This window comes from Eurypyga helias, unplaced genomic scaffold (assembly GCF_000690775.1).
Source record: "Eurypyga helias isolate BGI_N326 unplaced genomic scaffold, ASM69077v1 scaffold28887, whole genome shotgun sequence".
In the NCBI taxonomy this organism is placed as follows: Eukaryota; Metazoa; Chordata; class Aves; order Eurypygiformes; family Eurypygidae; genus Eurypyga; species Eurypyga helias.
This window is the reverse complement of record NW_010261659.1, coordinates 28,065-45,809: the sequence shown is the minus strand read 5'-3', so window position 1 is coordinate 45,809 and position 17,745 is coordinate 28,065. Positions and strand designations below refer to the sequence as shown.

The 17,745-nt window shown below is 39.6% G+C and overlaps 1 protein-coding gene across 1 annotated transcript in view; it reads right to left on the bottom strand.

The window, feature by feature from the left end:
* Positions 1–8,406: 8,406 nt before the first annotated feature.
* Positions 8,407–17,745, bottom strand: part of IL17RD (interleukin 17 receptor D) — a 36,173-nt gene continuing 26,834 nt past the window's right edge. Inside the window, exons 11-14 of the mRNA XM_010155448.1 lie at positions 17,113–17,223; positions 15,272–15,456; positions 11,922–12,861; positions 8,407–9,586 (exon numbers count right to left, since the gene is read on the bottom strand). Of these exons, the coding sequence (XP_010153750.1) occupies positions 9,471–9,586; positions 11,922–12,861; positions 15,272–15,456; positions 17,113–17,223 (1,352 nt within the window). The 3' untranslated portion in view covers positions 8,407–9,470. The remainder of the gene's footprint in view (positions 9,587–11,921; positions 12,862–15,271; positions 15,457–17,112; positions 17,224–17,745) is intronic.

Below are 17,745 nucleotides of genomic sequence, written 5' to 3'. Positions count from 1 at the left end.
GCGCGCTGCCCCGCTCCCGGGGACCGCACGGCTTGTGCCGCCCGGGAAGCTCCGATCGCAGCCCACGCTGCTGCTCAGATCAGCTGAGCACGAACACCGACTGAAAAGGCTGGTAAATGGCACCAATTCCACGCTGAGAATGCCAAACGAACAGCAAGTGACCAGGAGAGGTCACCAGCCTGGGGAAGGTCGTGACAAGTACGTTACATGTGGTACCAGGCACGTCTGTTTTGGAGGAACGAAGTATGGAAATAGAATCATAGAATCGCAGAATGGTTTAGGTTGGAAGGGACCTTAGAGATCATCCAGTTCCAACCCCCCTGCCATGGTCAGGGACACCTTCCACTAGACCAGGTTGCTCCAAGCCTCATCCAGCCTGGCCTTGAACACTTCCAGGGATGGGGCATCCACAGCTTCTCTGGGCAACCTGTGCCAGTGCCTCACCACCCTCTCCAAGAAGAATTTCTTCCTGATATCTAATCTAAACCTCCCTGTTTTCAATTTGTACCCGTTACCCCTTGTCCTGTCACTACAGGCAAGAAGTATGGAAACGCACTAGGAAGCCCTGCTGGTCAAGGGAAAAAAAGGGACAGTGAAGATGGAAACAAGCAGATGATGAGCTCTTTAGATGAGGGACTATCTGGTTTGCATTTGGACTGTGCGAGGTGAATATAATCTCATTTTCTGTGACTGAAGTCTGAAGGCAGTAGTTCAATATAATTATAAATGCTGACAATGACATCACAACACAGAGGCAAACCCAGATGAAATGTAGGTGGTAGGGCTTGTTCAGCACGGCCACCGGACAGCAGCCAAGGGAAAAGCAGTAATAAAAACCGAAAAGTAGCTCACCACATTTTGTAGCCCAGGCACCAGAAATATTTTAAAATAGCATAATTGCTTCTGTTTCTCAACTATGGTTAGGCTTTTCGTTTAAAACCTAGTATCTTGCAGCGACATTTAATCTCTCAGTTGTTTAAAATTGCTAGAAACTAGACTAGAAACGTGGTATAGACATAGACACAGAGACATCAGACCTTGTAAGTGTCTCTGTCCTGATTTCATTTGTTCAGTTTGGGATACTAAAGTAACCCCTGAATTCCACTTGACGCAGTATGAAAACACTGGAAATAAAGTCACATTTAAAGAAACTTGTTCTGAAGGTGAAAAATTCATTTTAAACTATGGACAATTCAAGTGGAAAATAGCCATCAAGATGCCATAGTAGTTTTAGAGCCACTTTTTTCTGCTCCTAAAGCAGTAGCTCCCATACATTAGACAGGTTTAGGGGGACCTGGCACTTGGCTAGCCCTGTGGTAAATTTAGCTACACAGAGATTTATGTTTTAATCAACACTGTTATGGGCAAAACCTGGGATCCCAGCAGCATTAATATAATTAGGAGAATGGAGAAATCTTTGAGGCTGCTCAGGTCTCATTATTTCTGATGGATTCCTGAAACACTGAGCCTTCATCATGGCAGCTGCCAAGAAACCCACAAAACAGCTGTCCCACCCCTGCTTTGGTAGTGCCACCGAAGGGGTGCCTGTTACAAAAGCAGAGCTGCCACGGGCAGCAAATGCCTGTCCAGTTTTCATTCAGGACTTACCATGCCTGTAAAGGAAAAGTGGCAGTTTTAGATCCCTGCTTTAAAGCTTAATTTGGTATTCATTGTTCGGAAATGGGAGGAGATGCGCTGTTCAGAGACCTTTAACTTTTAGTCTATTTTATGTCTCCTCAAAATTTCCACTTACGTGCACAGGGAATGAATTAGTTGATGCAAATTCTGTAATTGTAGAACATAGTGGAATCTGGTCAACCACATTAAATGAAAATGTTGTCCAGGAAGATTTTTCAGTAAATATTAATTTGTAATTCCTGGGTTTTAAGATGATAAAATACATAATGCAACTTGCAATTGGTTTTTGTCCAGCATTTTTGAATCTTAACCAGCAGGAAATTTTGTTTAGTATGCAAAACACAGAATGTAAGTCTTAAATGTATTATTACTTCAGCCGAAAACATTATCTTAAAATATAATGGTATTTGACAGTTATACTTTAAAAAAATGTTGGTTTTTAACAAGCCAATTTAAGAGTAAGAGTTTTCAAATAAATGTACCTGTACTTCCCGGGTCTGAAGGCTGTCTGAGCAAAAGGGTGAAGTTTAGAAAGAAGATTCCTTCCTTTTCCTGATTCACTGTTATTCTCACTCCACCCTCAGTAGCTGACTGTTGTCCAACTATTCTGCAAAGAGATGGTGGTTTCCTTCCTTAACACCTAAATCACACCTTGGCATGTTTGCAAGAGCTACAATGCAGAGTCGACAGTTTCCTTTCTGTTGATGACTAATGACTTTCATGGCTACATACCTACACGAGATGCTGCTAAGAACAAGTAGGTCTGATTCTATTCTCACTTTTCATTATTTCAAAATAAGTGTGATGTAACTGAGACCAATGAAATCACTCCTGATTTTCATCAAAATTATAAATGAGTCGTTCTTGCAAACCAGGTTCACGTCAAGCAATGCACTTCTGGAGGAGCAGCAGTACCAGGAAGTGCTATGGGACTCAAACAGACCACTGCAGGCCATCAAGAGGCTGCCCAAAGTGAATTCACACTTCAGAGGTCTCTGTGGGATGTCGTAGAAGAAACAAAACACGTTGCTTAACGTATGCCCCGAATCCTGCTCTTCCTTCTGCAGTCCTGCCGTGCCTCTGCTGTGCAGCCCTCTGCTCCCACCGTGCTCCGTCAGCGGAGGACTTGCTGCGGGCATGCCGCAGAACTTGTCTGGTGCATAAACCAGTGCCCTGTGATTGTTCTATCATGCTGGTTATTGCAAAATGGCAAAAGCTGTAATAACAATCTCTCTAGCCAAATACACTGACTGGTTACAGACTGTTGAAAGAAACACCATTATGGCTCGAGACCGAGACATAAATCCCTGCACTGTCTGCAGCTGACACCAGCCTCTGCTCTGCTGTGGATCTGCTTCCTACCTAGTTCCTATCCATCTCCCATGCAAAATGAGGGTAGTAACATTTGCTTACGGCCATTGTATCCGCAGCTGTACACTTGTGAGGAAAATCTGACTTGTGACACACCAAACAACTCCTCTGATGTATGTCCCACTCACATTGTTAGTATCTGATTTCATAATCAGACCCACTGAAATTCGTTGAATCATCTAGGAAATAAAGCATTACTGAAAAGGGTGTGGCCACAGCATTCATAACAGGCTTAGAAAATGTTACAGAAAAAGACCTTTATATCATGATTATTGATCTGAAACTTGCATTGTAGATGACTTTCACCAGGCAGGAGCTAGCTGCAGTGAAAACATTATTGGCACTCCTTTCCTGGATGTAAAATTCTTTTGGAAACTTGTTCTTTGAAACACGGTTTAGTTTGGTAACTAAGTAAAAGGTAAATAAAACAAGTCCATTCCCCAAGTGTTTAATTTTCACTTTTGCTATGCTAGGCACCCAGTCTTTTGACAAGTTTAATCCTCTCTAATCAGGTTAGAAATAAATTTTCTTACCCAGGGACAAGGTGACTTCTGTTTTCAGTTTTGATCTGTATTTTTAGTGTACTGCCAAAGGTAATAAAGAATGGTAGTTCCACAGTTGTGGTGATACTCAATATTCCAATAAAAAAGCAGAGTGTAGCCTCCAAAGGTTGCTTTACCATGATAAGGGAAAACCCCTGCATCGGTCTCGCAAGTCCTTTGTATAGTCTCAGGTCCCATGGCTATTCGTAAGAAATGTTGTATCCCCTAGGAAATTATATTAGCAATAGCCAAATGTTTTTGGTTGAGTGGAATCTCACCATAAATGTGGTTGGCTGTTACAGAAATGCAAAGCAAGCTACGTGAATGGTTTGATGTTGATTTACAGTCGAAGGGTTCATACAGCATTTGCACAGGGAGCATACCTGTGTTGCTGCATTTATGGCTAGTGAAGCCACAGGTGCATACTTCCCCTGGGGAGAAAACAGTACCAATTCTGTAGACTATTAGGAAATATATTTACCTGACTCGTATAATCGACAAGATTGCCTCTCTCTAGGTAGATCTTTCTGCACACCACTAGTAATTAAATAGTTAGAATTCCAGCTAAATCAGCAGCTCAACAGGATGGCGTTCCACGCGCTCACTCACAGTAGTTCCTTCTTCCATCTATTGTTGAAGCCTGTGAACCTACCAGCAGGGTCTGGAAAAAAAGGTAGTTTGATTTCTGCGGTAAATCAGCCTTAAATGTTACAGCCCCCCTGTCCATTAAAAATGAAGTATTTTTATTAATTGATGAAGACAATTCTCCACACATTGATTTCCTCTTGCACTGATGTTTGCTGTTATAACTACTATGTCTAGTACTGGTTTATTATCTCTAACCATATATATGACTAAACTTCCCATCGCCACCCCCCCCAGCATCTTTCACACTTCCACATCAATGTTTTCAAGCTCCTAGCCCTCCCAAAGTATCTGCATCAGAGTAAAACACCACCATCACTAAGAACAGAGCTTTTAGCACTGAGGTAGGTTTAGGCAAGCACTTCACTTTCTGGTCATCTAGATGACATGAGGCACCGAGGAAAGAACATTCCCTTTTCCTCTGCTTTTTCTGAACAGGACAATATGGCCAATCTCTACCTTCTTCCATGGACAACATTATAGCTGCCCATAAAAATTAACATTATTGGTAAATCAGACTTTGTTAAATCAGTTCTAAGAGAATAAAGAATGAAATTGTATCCCGTTATAAAATATATAAATTGACCCTTGTTCGTTTTTTTCCGAGTCTCAGAAACGGCAACAAAGGTTGACAAGTGAAATGAAATAATTTGTAGCAGATAGAGGGAAATATTCCTTCAGATGATCTATGGCACAGCCTTTAACTTCTAACCTTTTAGAAATAATTTGGCTCTGACCAGTTTTAATGCATGTATCATGTGCAGTGCATGCTTTTCACTGTAACTCAAAAAGTGTTTGTTGTTGTGTTTTGGGGGGTTTTGTTTGGTTTGGGCTTTTTTTTGTGTGTGTGTGTGCGTGAGGGGTTTCACTATCAGGTGACCACAATATTTAATGCAAGATAAAAAAAGAAAGAAGAGAGCTTGCTTCCTCACGTTTTCTGAGCTGTATTATCCATATTCACATCCTCATATCAAAGCATATCTTTCCACATCCTCAAGGTGGAAGAATTTTGGCCAACAATGCCCAAACATCAGGAAAGCATCCTGAAGGTTCTCATGTTTTAAACTGAAGGTATAAAAACTAGAGCAACGCTTTCTTCCCATTTTCTTTCAACCAGAGTCCCTCAAGTACAGGGCTCCGAGGCAGAGGGTACAGCTGAGGACTGCAGAATATACACATGGATAACACAACTCAAGTCCAGCTCAGATAGAGAGAAGTAACTTATCAACTTCCCTTCTGAATTACTAACGCAACCATTCACGCGCTTAGTGACCCTTCAAAATGTCTCTGATGTACCTGGTGATAGAAGCAGAATTCGGAATGTGGGACAGAGGCCCAAAGAAGACAACAGATATAAACATTTTAAGCAACATCCCCTAAATTCAACACAGCTAACGTCTATGCAAACATTCTGGTATTAAGCAAACAGTTAAAGTCTTCAGTAATAACAAGTCTGACGGACTCACTACAGATTTTTTCTGTAGCATTCTAAGTTTGATTGTGCTAGACCAAAAGTCCGTTATAACAACCTTCATTTACCTGAGCAACACCAGGAATACACGTGGTTTCAAGGCTTATCCCTGAAATTACAGTTTTCAGGGTTCATTGACTGGAGCAGTGCTTTGAAATCCACTTGGATGGAAACAAAAAATACATAAATCTTAGGTAATTTTCACATCTTCTTTGACAAAATTAATCCCATCCAGGTTATTAGTTTTGTAGTTGGTGTGGATAGGTTTCACTTGACATGCAGAACCATGTACTGCTAGGAGACTTTCAAGGAGGATATAGGAAAAATAATTACATAAAATCATACTACTGCAGTTGTATTTAAAAAAATTAAAAAATCAGACCCAGTCTGTCCAATACAGCAGTTTCAGAAAACTGAAGTTTCTCACAGTTGCTTGACTATTAAACACCCATCAAAATATCTGATTCCCTTCCAGGTGAAATATGAAGAGCAGTTAGAGTCTGGTTACTTGTGTGGTGTGTATAACCTCATTGAAAGTGGTTTTGGATTAAACAATTGGACTCTTAAGCCAAGTCACCTTATACTACTAAGAAAACCCCAATGGAAGAAAATGAGCAAAAATGTTTTATTTTTATATTTAACTTCTAAATCACAGCATCACCAAAAAATTATTCCAGATGCATTTTCAACAGTTCATGTGTTTATGTACAGGTACGAATCATGGCAACAGCTACACTTACCATTCAAAATACTGAACATACTGCCATATCTTGAACCTTCAGCTTTCCAATGGTTTTTTCCACCCTCCCAGGAAACATATTTTAAAACACCCAAACAACCTCCACACACTTCATTCTAGCAGAAATTAAAGGGATCCTTTCAATTAACGTTCTGTTAATTAGAGTCTACTAATGCTTGAAAATAATAGTAAGCTAACCTCTAATGTATGTATTTGTTTTAAACCTCATTACTTGTTTTAAAAGTATTTTTTCACAAGGACTTTTGCTGTTATTCTCCTGGAGGGAAAACACAGAATTCTTGCAAATTGAATACAATGTCCTCCCAGTATCTCAATATACACAATATTTTTCTAATTTTTTTAAGCACTGTGGCTTTATTTAAAAAAAAAAAAAGTATGCTAAACCAGGTTAAGTATTACTTTTCCCAATTTTGTATGTTTTAAGAGTGGGCTTGTTCTACTCTAAATTTTCAATTAATTATATTCTCTTTCTTCTAAGGAGATGTAATATGCTGTTTCGACCTTATGCTAAGAAGGAATGAAGGGATTCTTCTTTTCTTCCTCCATCCCCACCAACAGATGTGATTTGTATTTGCATAGACCTTCTATAATTAAAAAAATAAGATTTGTAGGATTGTACAGCAAATTTTGAAGACATAAAAATAAAAACATTAATAACAAGTGACTCTTTGTGCAACTGCCTTCGTCTGTTTTTGAAGCCGAGCTTTCTTGAAGCTCTAAATGAAAACCTAATTCCATTAAGTAATATCAATTCTGCTACTGAATTTAATGGAACCAGGACATCTTCCCAATCTTTAGTCTATCCTAAAGTAACGGTATGTGAGCTGCAACTTCCCACGGAGGAAAGCAGCACTTCCTTCACCAGCTAACCGCTAAGAAATTGCCTCCCCTCGATGTTCTGCAGCTTTGTCTTTTCTATGCACAGCAGCTCTTCAGCACACAAATTCTGTAACCTTGATGACACAGGCAGAAATCCAAACTCTTTCTCTAGTAAAATAGCAAGAATTGCCCTGAATCAAGATCCTTCATAGCTGGATTTTGTGGGGAGCATTTACCACTAGATCATTCTAGTTTCTATCATGTCTAGTTTGACCCAGGTATTTTTCAACTTCAAAGAGTGGGAAAACGTGAATAACTTTGCTTCCAGTACAACCCAAGGCACAGCACAACAAGAAAGTCATCAGTGAAGGCCCAGATGATTCACTACATACTTAAAACTACCTAGAACTTACTTAGTTGTTACAAGTTTGAGGTTTTCCAGTTAGTGTTCTCTGAAATTCAGAAAACAGGAAGAGTAAGGAACATTACATACATGGATAAGGCCCTCCAAATCTGACACATACACGTAGATGATCACAGAATTCCACGTTACAATTGCAAGGCATGCTGGAGTTCTGCCATTGATGGTTACGTTCAAATAATTGTTACAGCACTTTCTTAGTCCATCTGTGACAACAATTTTGAGTCTCTTCTGTTGGGAAATTCAAAGGATTAAATATAAACTGATGAGAAGAAACACCAAAACCTGAAACAGGGGCTTTAAAGCGACTCATTCACCAAATCATCACTGGTTTAGCAGTTCTACCTCATGCTATTAAAATGGACAATACAGTGTAACAGTCAGCAATGTCTAATTCTCATCTATTACATCTGAGACAATATTTGAGTTGAGCTCTCACTTGATGTATTCCCAAAGTAACCTCCTGTTAGCGGAACGTGAAGGGAGGTTAAACGAGACAGCATCTGACTCCATCAGCAAAGGCACATGGATAACCTGTCCTTGACTATTTGCTGTATCGTGCTTATTGTAATCATGCCTAGAATTGCAGTTACACAGAGGGGTTTTACTGATGAAAAGGTGCCTTTTGGAAACAGCGTGGATATTTTGGATGACGGTACACCCACCTGCTTACTGCAAAAGGAAGGACATGATGCTCTGTGTCTTTAGATAAACATGTCCAGTTGTAGTTTTAGCATTTTTTATTAATGTAACACCAGTGTACTGCATCCTAATCACCAAGTTATGGTAAGCAGTATGAAAAATAACAGCAAAATAACTCATAGGCTTCTGTTTACTGGTTGGCCTAAAACAAAGCAAAGTATTCGTGCCTGTTAACTGCTTCACTTGTTTCACCCCAGGTGATTGTGTAGCAGCATGTCCTTGAAGGATAATATGAAATCCCCCATAAAGCATACTCATCTCATGGCTGAACAAATCCAGAATGATGTCATAAAGACAAAATTTGGTCTTGCTTCCCCATCTCTCTGAAGTATTCCTTACATTAGCCCTTCCAGGAAGAAAACAGGTTTCCATGGTATCGCTCAGCATATGCAGGGTCTGTATTTTTGTGTATTATAAAAATAATACTTCAGACTCGGTACAGTGCTATCTGTGAGTCATCACAGCCAGACTGTGGGGAAGAGACAGGGGAATCAGAGAGAAAAAGGAGATAGACACCTATCTGAAATTAAATACTGAGACACATGAACTTTTGGGAAAGAGAGGAGACTGTGAGGAAAGGAGCTCAAACATTTCTAAAAGAAAATGACTTCTGATGGAGAATTTCTTGATCTCACCTTTGGCATTTTGTCTTGCTTCGGAATAAAATCCTGCTTTCACTACAACACTCCTGCCATCAAGTATGTCAGCACTTAAAACTAGAGGCTGGACTACAAAATTTACTAAGAGTCAATATTCCAGCTATTTGATGTCCAGTTACAAGATTAGTTCTAGCAAAAAGAAGTCAGTTTTGATTATGGCACTGTAAACAGTGTAACACCATCACATTTAGATTAGTAAAAGTAATACTTCTGAAATGCATTCTCATCTAGTTTTCCATGCTGCATTGTTCAAATCCTGAAAGACTTCATATGAAGACCAGCAGATTCAAGTTTACCAGCCATAAAAAAATCCCTTAGGAGTCAGACCTTCTTGAGGGAGTATTTGTTCCTTCAGGTAGATGTCGTGCTGAGACAGCGTGGCAGTTAAAGCACAAACCGAGGCTGTTGATAAAGTGGCGATGCATAACAATGTTGTAATGTATTATAAAGGAGCAATTGCCTGCAGTTCGTCGGTATGGATGTGGCAATGAAGTTCTGCTTTACATATTCCAGGCACTAAGAATTTTGTAGCAGTGATTACAGGAGGTTCTTCTTCCCCTGTGAAAGTAAAAAAAAATTAAAAAAAAAAAAAGGTGAGATTCAGAGATTCGGTAATTGAAACACTGGTTTTCTATTTGGTCAACATTTTTAGAAACAGTGCCATGAAAATTTAGGAAAACCCTCTGGATCCCAATGCCATACACCCATGAGGCTGAACCACCACACTCAGTAACTCCTTATCTGAGAATTAATATTAATTTTCTCCCCAGGCAGGGCTTCTGAGAGAAGACCCTAATAGTGAATGGCCCTAGTACAGGTTTGGTTGTTGGTATTCCTCAAAACTAAACTGGTTTGAACTCCAGTTGACGATGCCCAGTATGATGATCTCTGAGAATCTTAGCAGATCAGTGGTCTGCACATGAACTGCACTGAAAGACAGGAAGTTATTACAAATTATTTGACTTAGGATTTTAATTCAGAGGATAAAATCAAGCCGGACTTTAAAAGAAAAAAATGAAAGATCTGCCTTGACATGCTAAATGATAGAGCTATTCACTTCTGTTCTGACCAAGTAATGGATAAAAAAATAGGTAGCCAGAACAGAAATGGTATTGTTAATTCAGAGTAATAATTTGGGTACGTTCAACTCTTGGAACAAGAATAAAAGCTTAAAAACAAACACACACCCCCACACACAACCAACTATCTCCCTCCCTCATTATTAGGCATATAAACAATAGGGCTATAAATATTTTGTATGTCTGGGACAGTAAAACGTTTTAATGGCTTGCACTCTAGTAGGCAGATGATGCTCAGCTCCAGATACTGTCTCCTTTGCGCCTGGTACCTAATTAGGACTGTGGTTTGGGTAAGGGGAGGTTTGAGGGAGCGTCGGTCAGCGTGGTGCTTTTTGACAGGCAGTCAGTGGGAAAATGGCAGACGTTAGTGTGGTTTAAGATGCTGGAACATCAGTGTTAAGATCCAACTCTACCAGCTAGTGCTGTAATGTTTAACCTCTATAGCTGAAACGTGGTAACAAGTAGGTATGTGACTTGAGAATTAATTGCTGGAAAGACTGTGTCTTTCTTTAGGTGACTCCTTGGCAGCTGGGGTACCCAGCTGACAGCTCGGCGACTGAATCAGGAACGGAATACTGGTAAAGCATTCTTACAAGAGAGGCCAGAAATTTTAAACTAGCATCCTACTTCCATCCAACACTAGAACCTTTACAGATACCATCTGTAATTTTTCCCACAAATATGAGAACAGGCTATGTTAGAAAATGGCAGGAACTGAAAGGATATAGCATTCATCTTGGAACAATAACAGATTATTTGTGGCTTATGTAATTAAATCAGTAAATCTCTACTTTTTTCCACCTGAACTGTTTAGGGTTTAGTTACTTTGCCATACAGACTATCTAGCCTATAGATATAGATGCTATAACTGTAAATCAACCTCTAGATTTTCTCCCCTCAAAATAATTCTGGCATGAAACATTATTATAAATTATCTGAATAACAAGAAAAGATAAGCCATTTAGCCAAGAGAAGTCTAACAAATTAGCTAACTGCCAACACTCATTCAAGAAAGTGGGGCAGTTCCACCATCAAAATGCAATATTCACCTGTTGTAGCTGCTTAAGGAAAATCTCCGCACACATCACTTTATCCTATGAATGCAATTGCTGGACCATTACACGCTGATGTAGCTGTGATGCCAGTTCAACACAGCGTATCTAGTGAGGTCAGCCGAGCTTTTTTATATAGCCTGAGGTAATACTTACACCTTCTCACTGTAGGCATCTAAGCTGGGTATCCATTTTGGACAGTGTCTTCCAAGCATTTAAATTCCTCCACTGTTTCACTCCTCCATTGGTTCATTCCCCCCAGCCCCATATCTGATGAGAAGCCTAATGCCGTTCTGAAACTTGAGTTAACCACAGTACAGACTATACCCCTAAAGGTTCTAGTAAGTGCTGGAGCAACACAGGACGTCAGTTTTAGATTTATGGCCGTTCTGTAAGAAAGCTTCGCCGTATCACCCTCTTGACTAAAGCACACAGCCGTCAGCCGAGTATCCCAGTTGCCAAGGAGTCCCTAGAAGAGACAACCATCTCTCCAGTAATAGGTCAATTAATGAGAAGTGACTTTATTAACAGAATTTTAGAGATATCTTACTTAGCTAAGAATCCCTCCCCTCAGTAAGTTAAGGAAAAGGTTAATTTTTATAAATTGGCTGAAACCTACCCTTCTTTACCATCCTTACACAATGCCTACCTTTCTCTGCAGCCTTCTGTGTGGCTCCTCACATACCATCCTAAGCATTTTGAGATGGTAGAAATATGCTCACAATAACTGAATATAATTTCTGAAACCACGCTATATCTTACCTAAACCTGATGACGAGGAAACACTTCCTGTAATGGAAGATGTTTCAATTTGGTCTGTCAATAGTCCTTCCATTAAAGGCAAAGATAATTCAGATGAAGGAACAGATGAATCGTAGATTCCAGAATCTCGAGGCATATCTTTAAGATTGGAAGCTTTAACAACATGTAACAACGGCTGAAGAACAGAGCTGCCACCACCTTGAATGTCCTGAGTTTCTGTATCTTCTCCAAGGTTTAAGTGCTGAATTATACAGTGAGAGTCTGAATTCCCCGCTGAAATAATATTTACATCTGTTTTCACGTAAAAATCGCCATCTGTCACCTGTTTATTCACTAAGTCATTTAAAACCAAGCCCGAATCAAATTTTTCCATGACAGGCTCTGAGTAATGTAAAGAAGGTGGAGGGAAGGGAATAAATTGTTTCTCAAACCAATCTGGTTCCTGATCAATGAACTGATGCATATTGCAAATAGCAACATAAAGGGACCTCCCAGATTTGCTCCTGAAATAATTCCTTTTACTCATGTTAGCAGGAAACCCCTCTGATTCCTGTACACTAGGATCTCTGGAGTGTAAATGTGAATACAGCTGAGGGAGATTGTCCATGAGTTTGTATTTTGTACTTAGATCCAGAATAGCAGGGATGTCTCCTTCACAGGAGTAATCAAAGTAGACTGCAATGAACTTGCAGAGGTCATTTGAATTCTGCTTTGCTTGACGAAGCTTCTCTGCAATAGTCAACACAGCAAACAGGAAGAGTTCTCCTTTTCCTGCATCTTTGGTTACCCCTCTGTGTTTCCAGTTCTTTTTGTCAACGAAGTATTTCATTCCCTTGGAACACACAATGATGATAAACTGCGACTCATTTATTTTTTTAATAAGCCACTCTTTCTGACCTTCTTTACAAATTTTTAGATCTTCCCACAAATCTAGAGCCACCTGGAAAAGAAAAGGACATTCTGCTTGATATTCATTACTAGATATATTTGTTAATAAAATTTAAATGAGTTATACTCAGTGAGTCAGTTTGTGTTTATCTGACAACTGAGAATTAATGATTAGTTTAACTTCAGCTCGTCCCTGATGCACATATAAGCTGGTTTAAAAAGAGAAATAATTGACATAGCACTGACAGTGGACAAACTATGTCGGTAGTTATACACCAAAATAAGCCAGGCCTCACATTCATTCTGAACTTGGCTTGTGGGCGGAATATTTCCGTGGGCCAAGAAGTGGGTGAATTGCTAAGGTAAAAAAGGAAAACCTTCCATAAATTTATGGAATCAACAAGTAACAGTACAAAACCAAGTAGTTAAATGGACACTGGGTAGTTCCTAAAAGAACAAAACCACTATGGATTTGGAAGATATTTCTTGGGGAATAAAGAGAACATAGAAAATGTGGCTGGACCAAGTAACATTATGTACTTATCTGATCAAATTAGGTATTGTCAATCCACAATAAACAGTGTACTGTGCCTGCCTCAAACAATTGAACTGTTGTATATTTGGGTCCTTAATGTGCTGAATGTAATAGAAATCCATATTAATTTATCATCTTTTGCATATTAATGAGCTCTGATGCCGAGAACTTTCATATCTAGATACACACATAATTAGTGCCTCTGACACTGAGCCTTTTCAGTTAGGATTTGAAACAGCAGCAGATTTTCTCTGATAAGAAAGGTCTGAAAATTTTATCGTAAGACTTGTTTTATTTTGTCAGGGTTTTCTTCACATTCTACATGGTCTGAAATGCCTGCGTACACCAAGACAAAGGACACTGCTATATCTCATGAAAGAAAGAATGAGCAGTAGAATAACACAAAAAAAACCCAATGCAAAAAACATTCAGAATAGACACACACCAAAGTCATTTAAAAAGTATTCCCTTGAGCATTTTTCCAGTCAAGAAAGTATTTTTGTTCTGCTCTATCAGCCACAACAGACTGGAAAACTTTGCCATGTCGGAAGACGGAGAGTAGGTGGATGCCTAGAACACAAGGACTCATGAAAAGCGTTACTGCAGTCAGCTACAGGCAGACAGTGACCGTGCCTGAGGTGGTCAGGCAGTTGGACTAGATGATCACTATAGGTCCCTTCCAACTCTGCTTCGCTATGCCTGGGGAAGAGAAGTCATTTTACAGCTGCTTGGGAGATACTCTGATAAGGTACAATGCAGGGATTTTTATGGCTGGTTTTGTTTCCTGTTCTTCAAAACGCTGTCAGCCTATCTGTGAGAAAGGATTCTTAGTATGGTCAGGTTATTATTTTATATGGCTACTAAATGCCACTGGTATTGTCCTTTACGAGAAAACACTTCACTTTCGTATGAAAAATAATTGTGCAACTGTTCCGTTACGGTTTGAGCATCACTTTTTATATTAAACTCCACAGCTTTAATGAAAACACATATTTCTGTATGTGGGTGCTATCACTATTTTGTTATATCCATCCTAAATGATGCCTGATACCACATGGTCCATGGTACATCGTTAGAGCGGTAACAGCTCACCTTATCACTATTCCAGAGAGGTGTGGTGTACCAGGGCTGAAGTACACCTCTAAAAAGGGGATTCAAGGATGTGACTTACAGAACACCTCACCAGAAGTACCGTAGGCGTATGAATCAATAGTGAAGATCCCCAAAGGCGTGAGGCGCTGAGCATGGGTGGCAGGCCACTAGAGGCCAGGCTTGCTGTATGCTGGAAAACCCACCTTCCCTTCTTGCACGGAAAATCGCAGCGGCAGGAGTAAAGCGCAGCAAAAAACAGACTAAATGTCTCGTCTTTTTACAGTTGAAAAGTGGAAGATTGGCCACACTGACTATATTTTAGAAAACAGTCAGATTCTAAGCTTAGTTGTTTGAAATAACAACTTGAACGTCTTTCTCACAGCTTTAAATCAAAACCAAGGAAAAGACATGCTGGTCTTACAGCATTAATAGACCAGAAGTTTTGACAGATTCAACTATTTCAAAATCACAATATAAAACGTATTTTAGGAATACTGAAGTCTATCAGGTAGACACCGATACCTCTTTGTGGCTGCTGACTACAAAGATGCAAGATCTACTAAACAGGAAAAACCAGGCAATACAAAATAAACTAAACACAGCTGAAAGTCCTGGATTCAATGAGGTACACATTTTCCAACTACTCTCTTTTTTTGTTGTTGTTGTTCGTTCTGTTGTAAAAAAATGTATATAGCCAATATTTATAAAAATAATGTCGTTAGTTATCTCTGTGGAAAGGAGAGATTGAAAGACCACATTTTCACGCACATATTATTAGTTCTGGGGGTGCCATTTCAATTAAGGAAACTGCTTCGAGAAGAAATGTTGAATTTACCTCACAGCCACAGAAGTCCTGAAGAAAATAAGCAAAGCACTGGATGACGTTAATGTGTTTCTGGCAGTCTCTGCTGGAATAGCAGATGAAAACTTTTGGCCGGGGACGAAGTCTTTCCACATGCAGACCTGCAGCATACGCTGAAGATTCTGAGCTCTCCTCGTCTAGATGGGAATATATATTTTCTAAATTGGAAGACAGAAAGAGAGTTCACACTACAAAGCTTGGGGTTTGGTTGGATTTAGCTTTTGAGGTTTTTTTTAAATAAACTTTTGCAGGGTCATTGCTAATGCATACAGAATACCTTTTGAAAAAAGTCATTACCTTTCCTTTACAGCCTGAAGAAGAAAAGTTGCATATGCTTTATTTATCCAGCTTATGAGTTGCTACATATGTGGGACACACTTTGGAAGTGAAATGTGCAGTTATTGCCGTACAGCTCAAAAATCAATAAAGGTTTATTTTATAAATAGAATGAGGTTGTTTCACCTCTATTCAGCTTCGTCTTCAACTCCCTTTTCAAATATTATCAGCCTTAAAGACCTATCATCATCAAGAGTTTCCTGTATAACAAAGTTTCTTGTTTGTAAAAAACCACAACACAAGAATATTGAATCTCCAGAAACACAGATCCCTTCAGATTATCACACAGTATCTCTCTGGTGTATATATATAAACACATTTGCATATTCATTTGACATTAATTTGAATTAAGTTACGATTAGTTTAAATCAAAACAGCTATTAGTGTATCTTTCCACGTGCAGATGCTTTTATGCTGGAGCATAAAAATCTGGTCTTATGCCAGACTAATTCAATCTAGTTCTACAGTTGATTAAGCTAATTTGGAATAAAGCACGAGTATTTCGAACTACAAATATTCATCTAGGGATTTAATTTACAACAATTCACCAGGAATAACTACTCTGGAACAACTCGCTCTGCAGACAAATCCGTAGTGATTTGTCTGGGTTCTTTTCAGGAACTATGCTAGCTGTGAGCAAAGTGATAGCTACAGAAGAGCAGAAGGTAGAAGAATTTAACCCAGGTGGCATATAGCACTTGCAGTATACCTCAGTGCCAAAATTCAGATGGGTAACACAGATATGTGACATTTAGGGAAGTAATCCCTTTTTCCATATTCATGAAGATTCTACAAAAAAAGGCCAATTGATTTTTAACTTCTCAGTGTAGCAAGTGTGACTTGCCAGCTCCTGGACACAGAGGAGAGAGCAGTCAGGAAAGAGGGATGGAATCTAATTCAGAGAAACATCTGCAATAAGTCCTAGAAAGGGTAAATTTCGGAAAATGGCTTAGGATGAAGTGTAAAGGCAACTTCCAGGAAAGTGAGCAAACGTGGAATAATAGATACAGGTAGTATTCCAGACAGTGCTGAGAACTGTATTGGTATCACGTGGCTTTACTTCCCTTCTGGTTTAAAATAAGTATGAATCAGACATTTCTGAATGAAATAAGAGAATGTTGAAAATGTATCACTTTACAAATCTGTTTGTATCCTATATGGCCATGTAGTACTTTCACAAATGAAATGAAATCCGAAACCAAATATATTTCCCAACAGGCATTTTGTTCTCTCCTTTCTACAGTGAAGTCTTGATTTGTGATACAATATTTTCTATGGCAACAAGTTACCATCAAGCACTGATTAAGACTTTGCTACAAGTTTCAACAAACAAAAATGCTGTGGGCAGGAAGGAGAGAGAGGTAGAAAAGAAAGCTCTTCCCATAACGGTATTTCTGGAATAAAGCTACCAGTTAAGATTCTTTTGGTTGCGAAATTGCATCTTTAAATGGAAGTGTGCATTGAATAAAGCCTCTTACCTTGCTGTTTCTTCCGGCACATCACTGTGAAAAGCGTTGCAAATGCGGAAATGACAACTAAAGGGACTGTAATGGCAATAGCTCTTATCGGCCCAGCCCACGGAGAGTGTACTTGGAAAAAAAAAAAGCAGAATTAGCCATATGCAAATAAGCTGTATTATAATTATCTAATTCAGTCTTCACACTGGGAATGTAAAACTGCTGCAATACACCATTATCAGGTGAATCGAACACCATACTCTGCTCCATTTTAAATAGGTTTTATGCTGACTGGCCCCATCAACACAGCATTAGAGCGACGAACCTAACAAGTGCTGTGTGCCAACTCGTGCCTCCCACCCTGAGCAGAACTTGCCACGAAGTGTCGTTTTGGTGAGATACGCAACGGTCATTTGGACCTGTCAGATTTCTGTTCCAGGGTGCCAAACTAGCCACTTAGAAAGAACAGACTACCTTTAGCAATGTGCATTAGGATTCAGCCCACTTTGCCTGGACAGGCTAGACAGGCTGGAGAGGTGGGCCACTGCCAACCTCATGGAGTTCAACAAGGCCAAGTGCAAGGTCCTGCACCTGGGTTGGGGCAATCCCAAGCACAAGTACAGGCTGGGTGGAGAATGGAACAAGAGGCGCCAT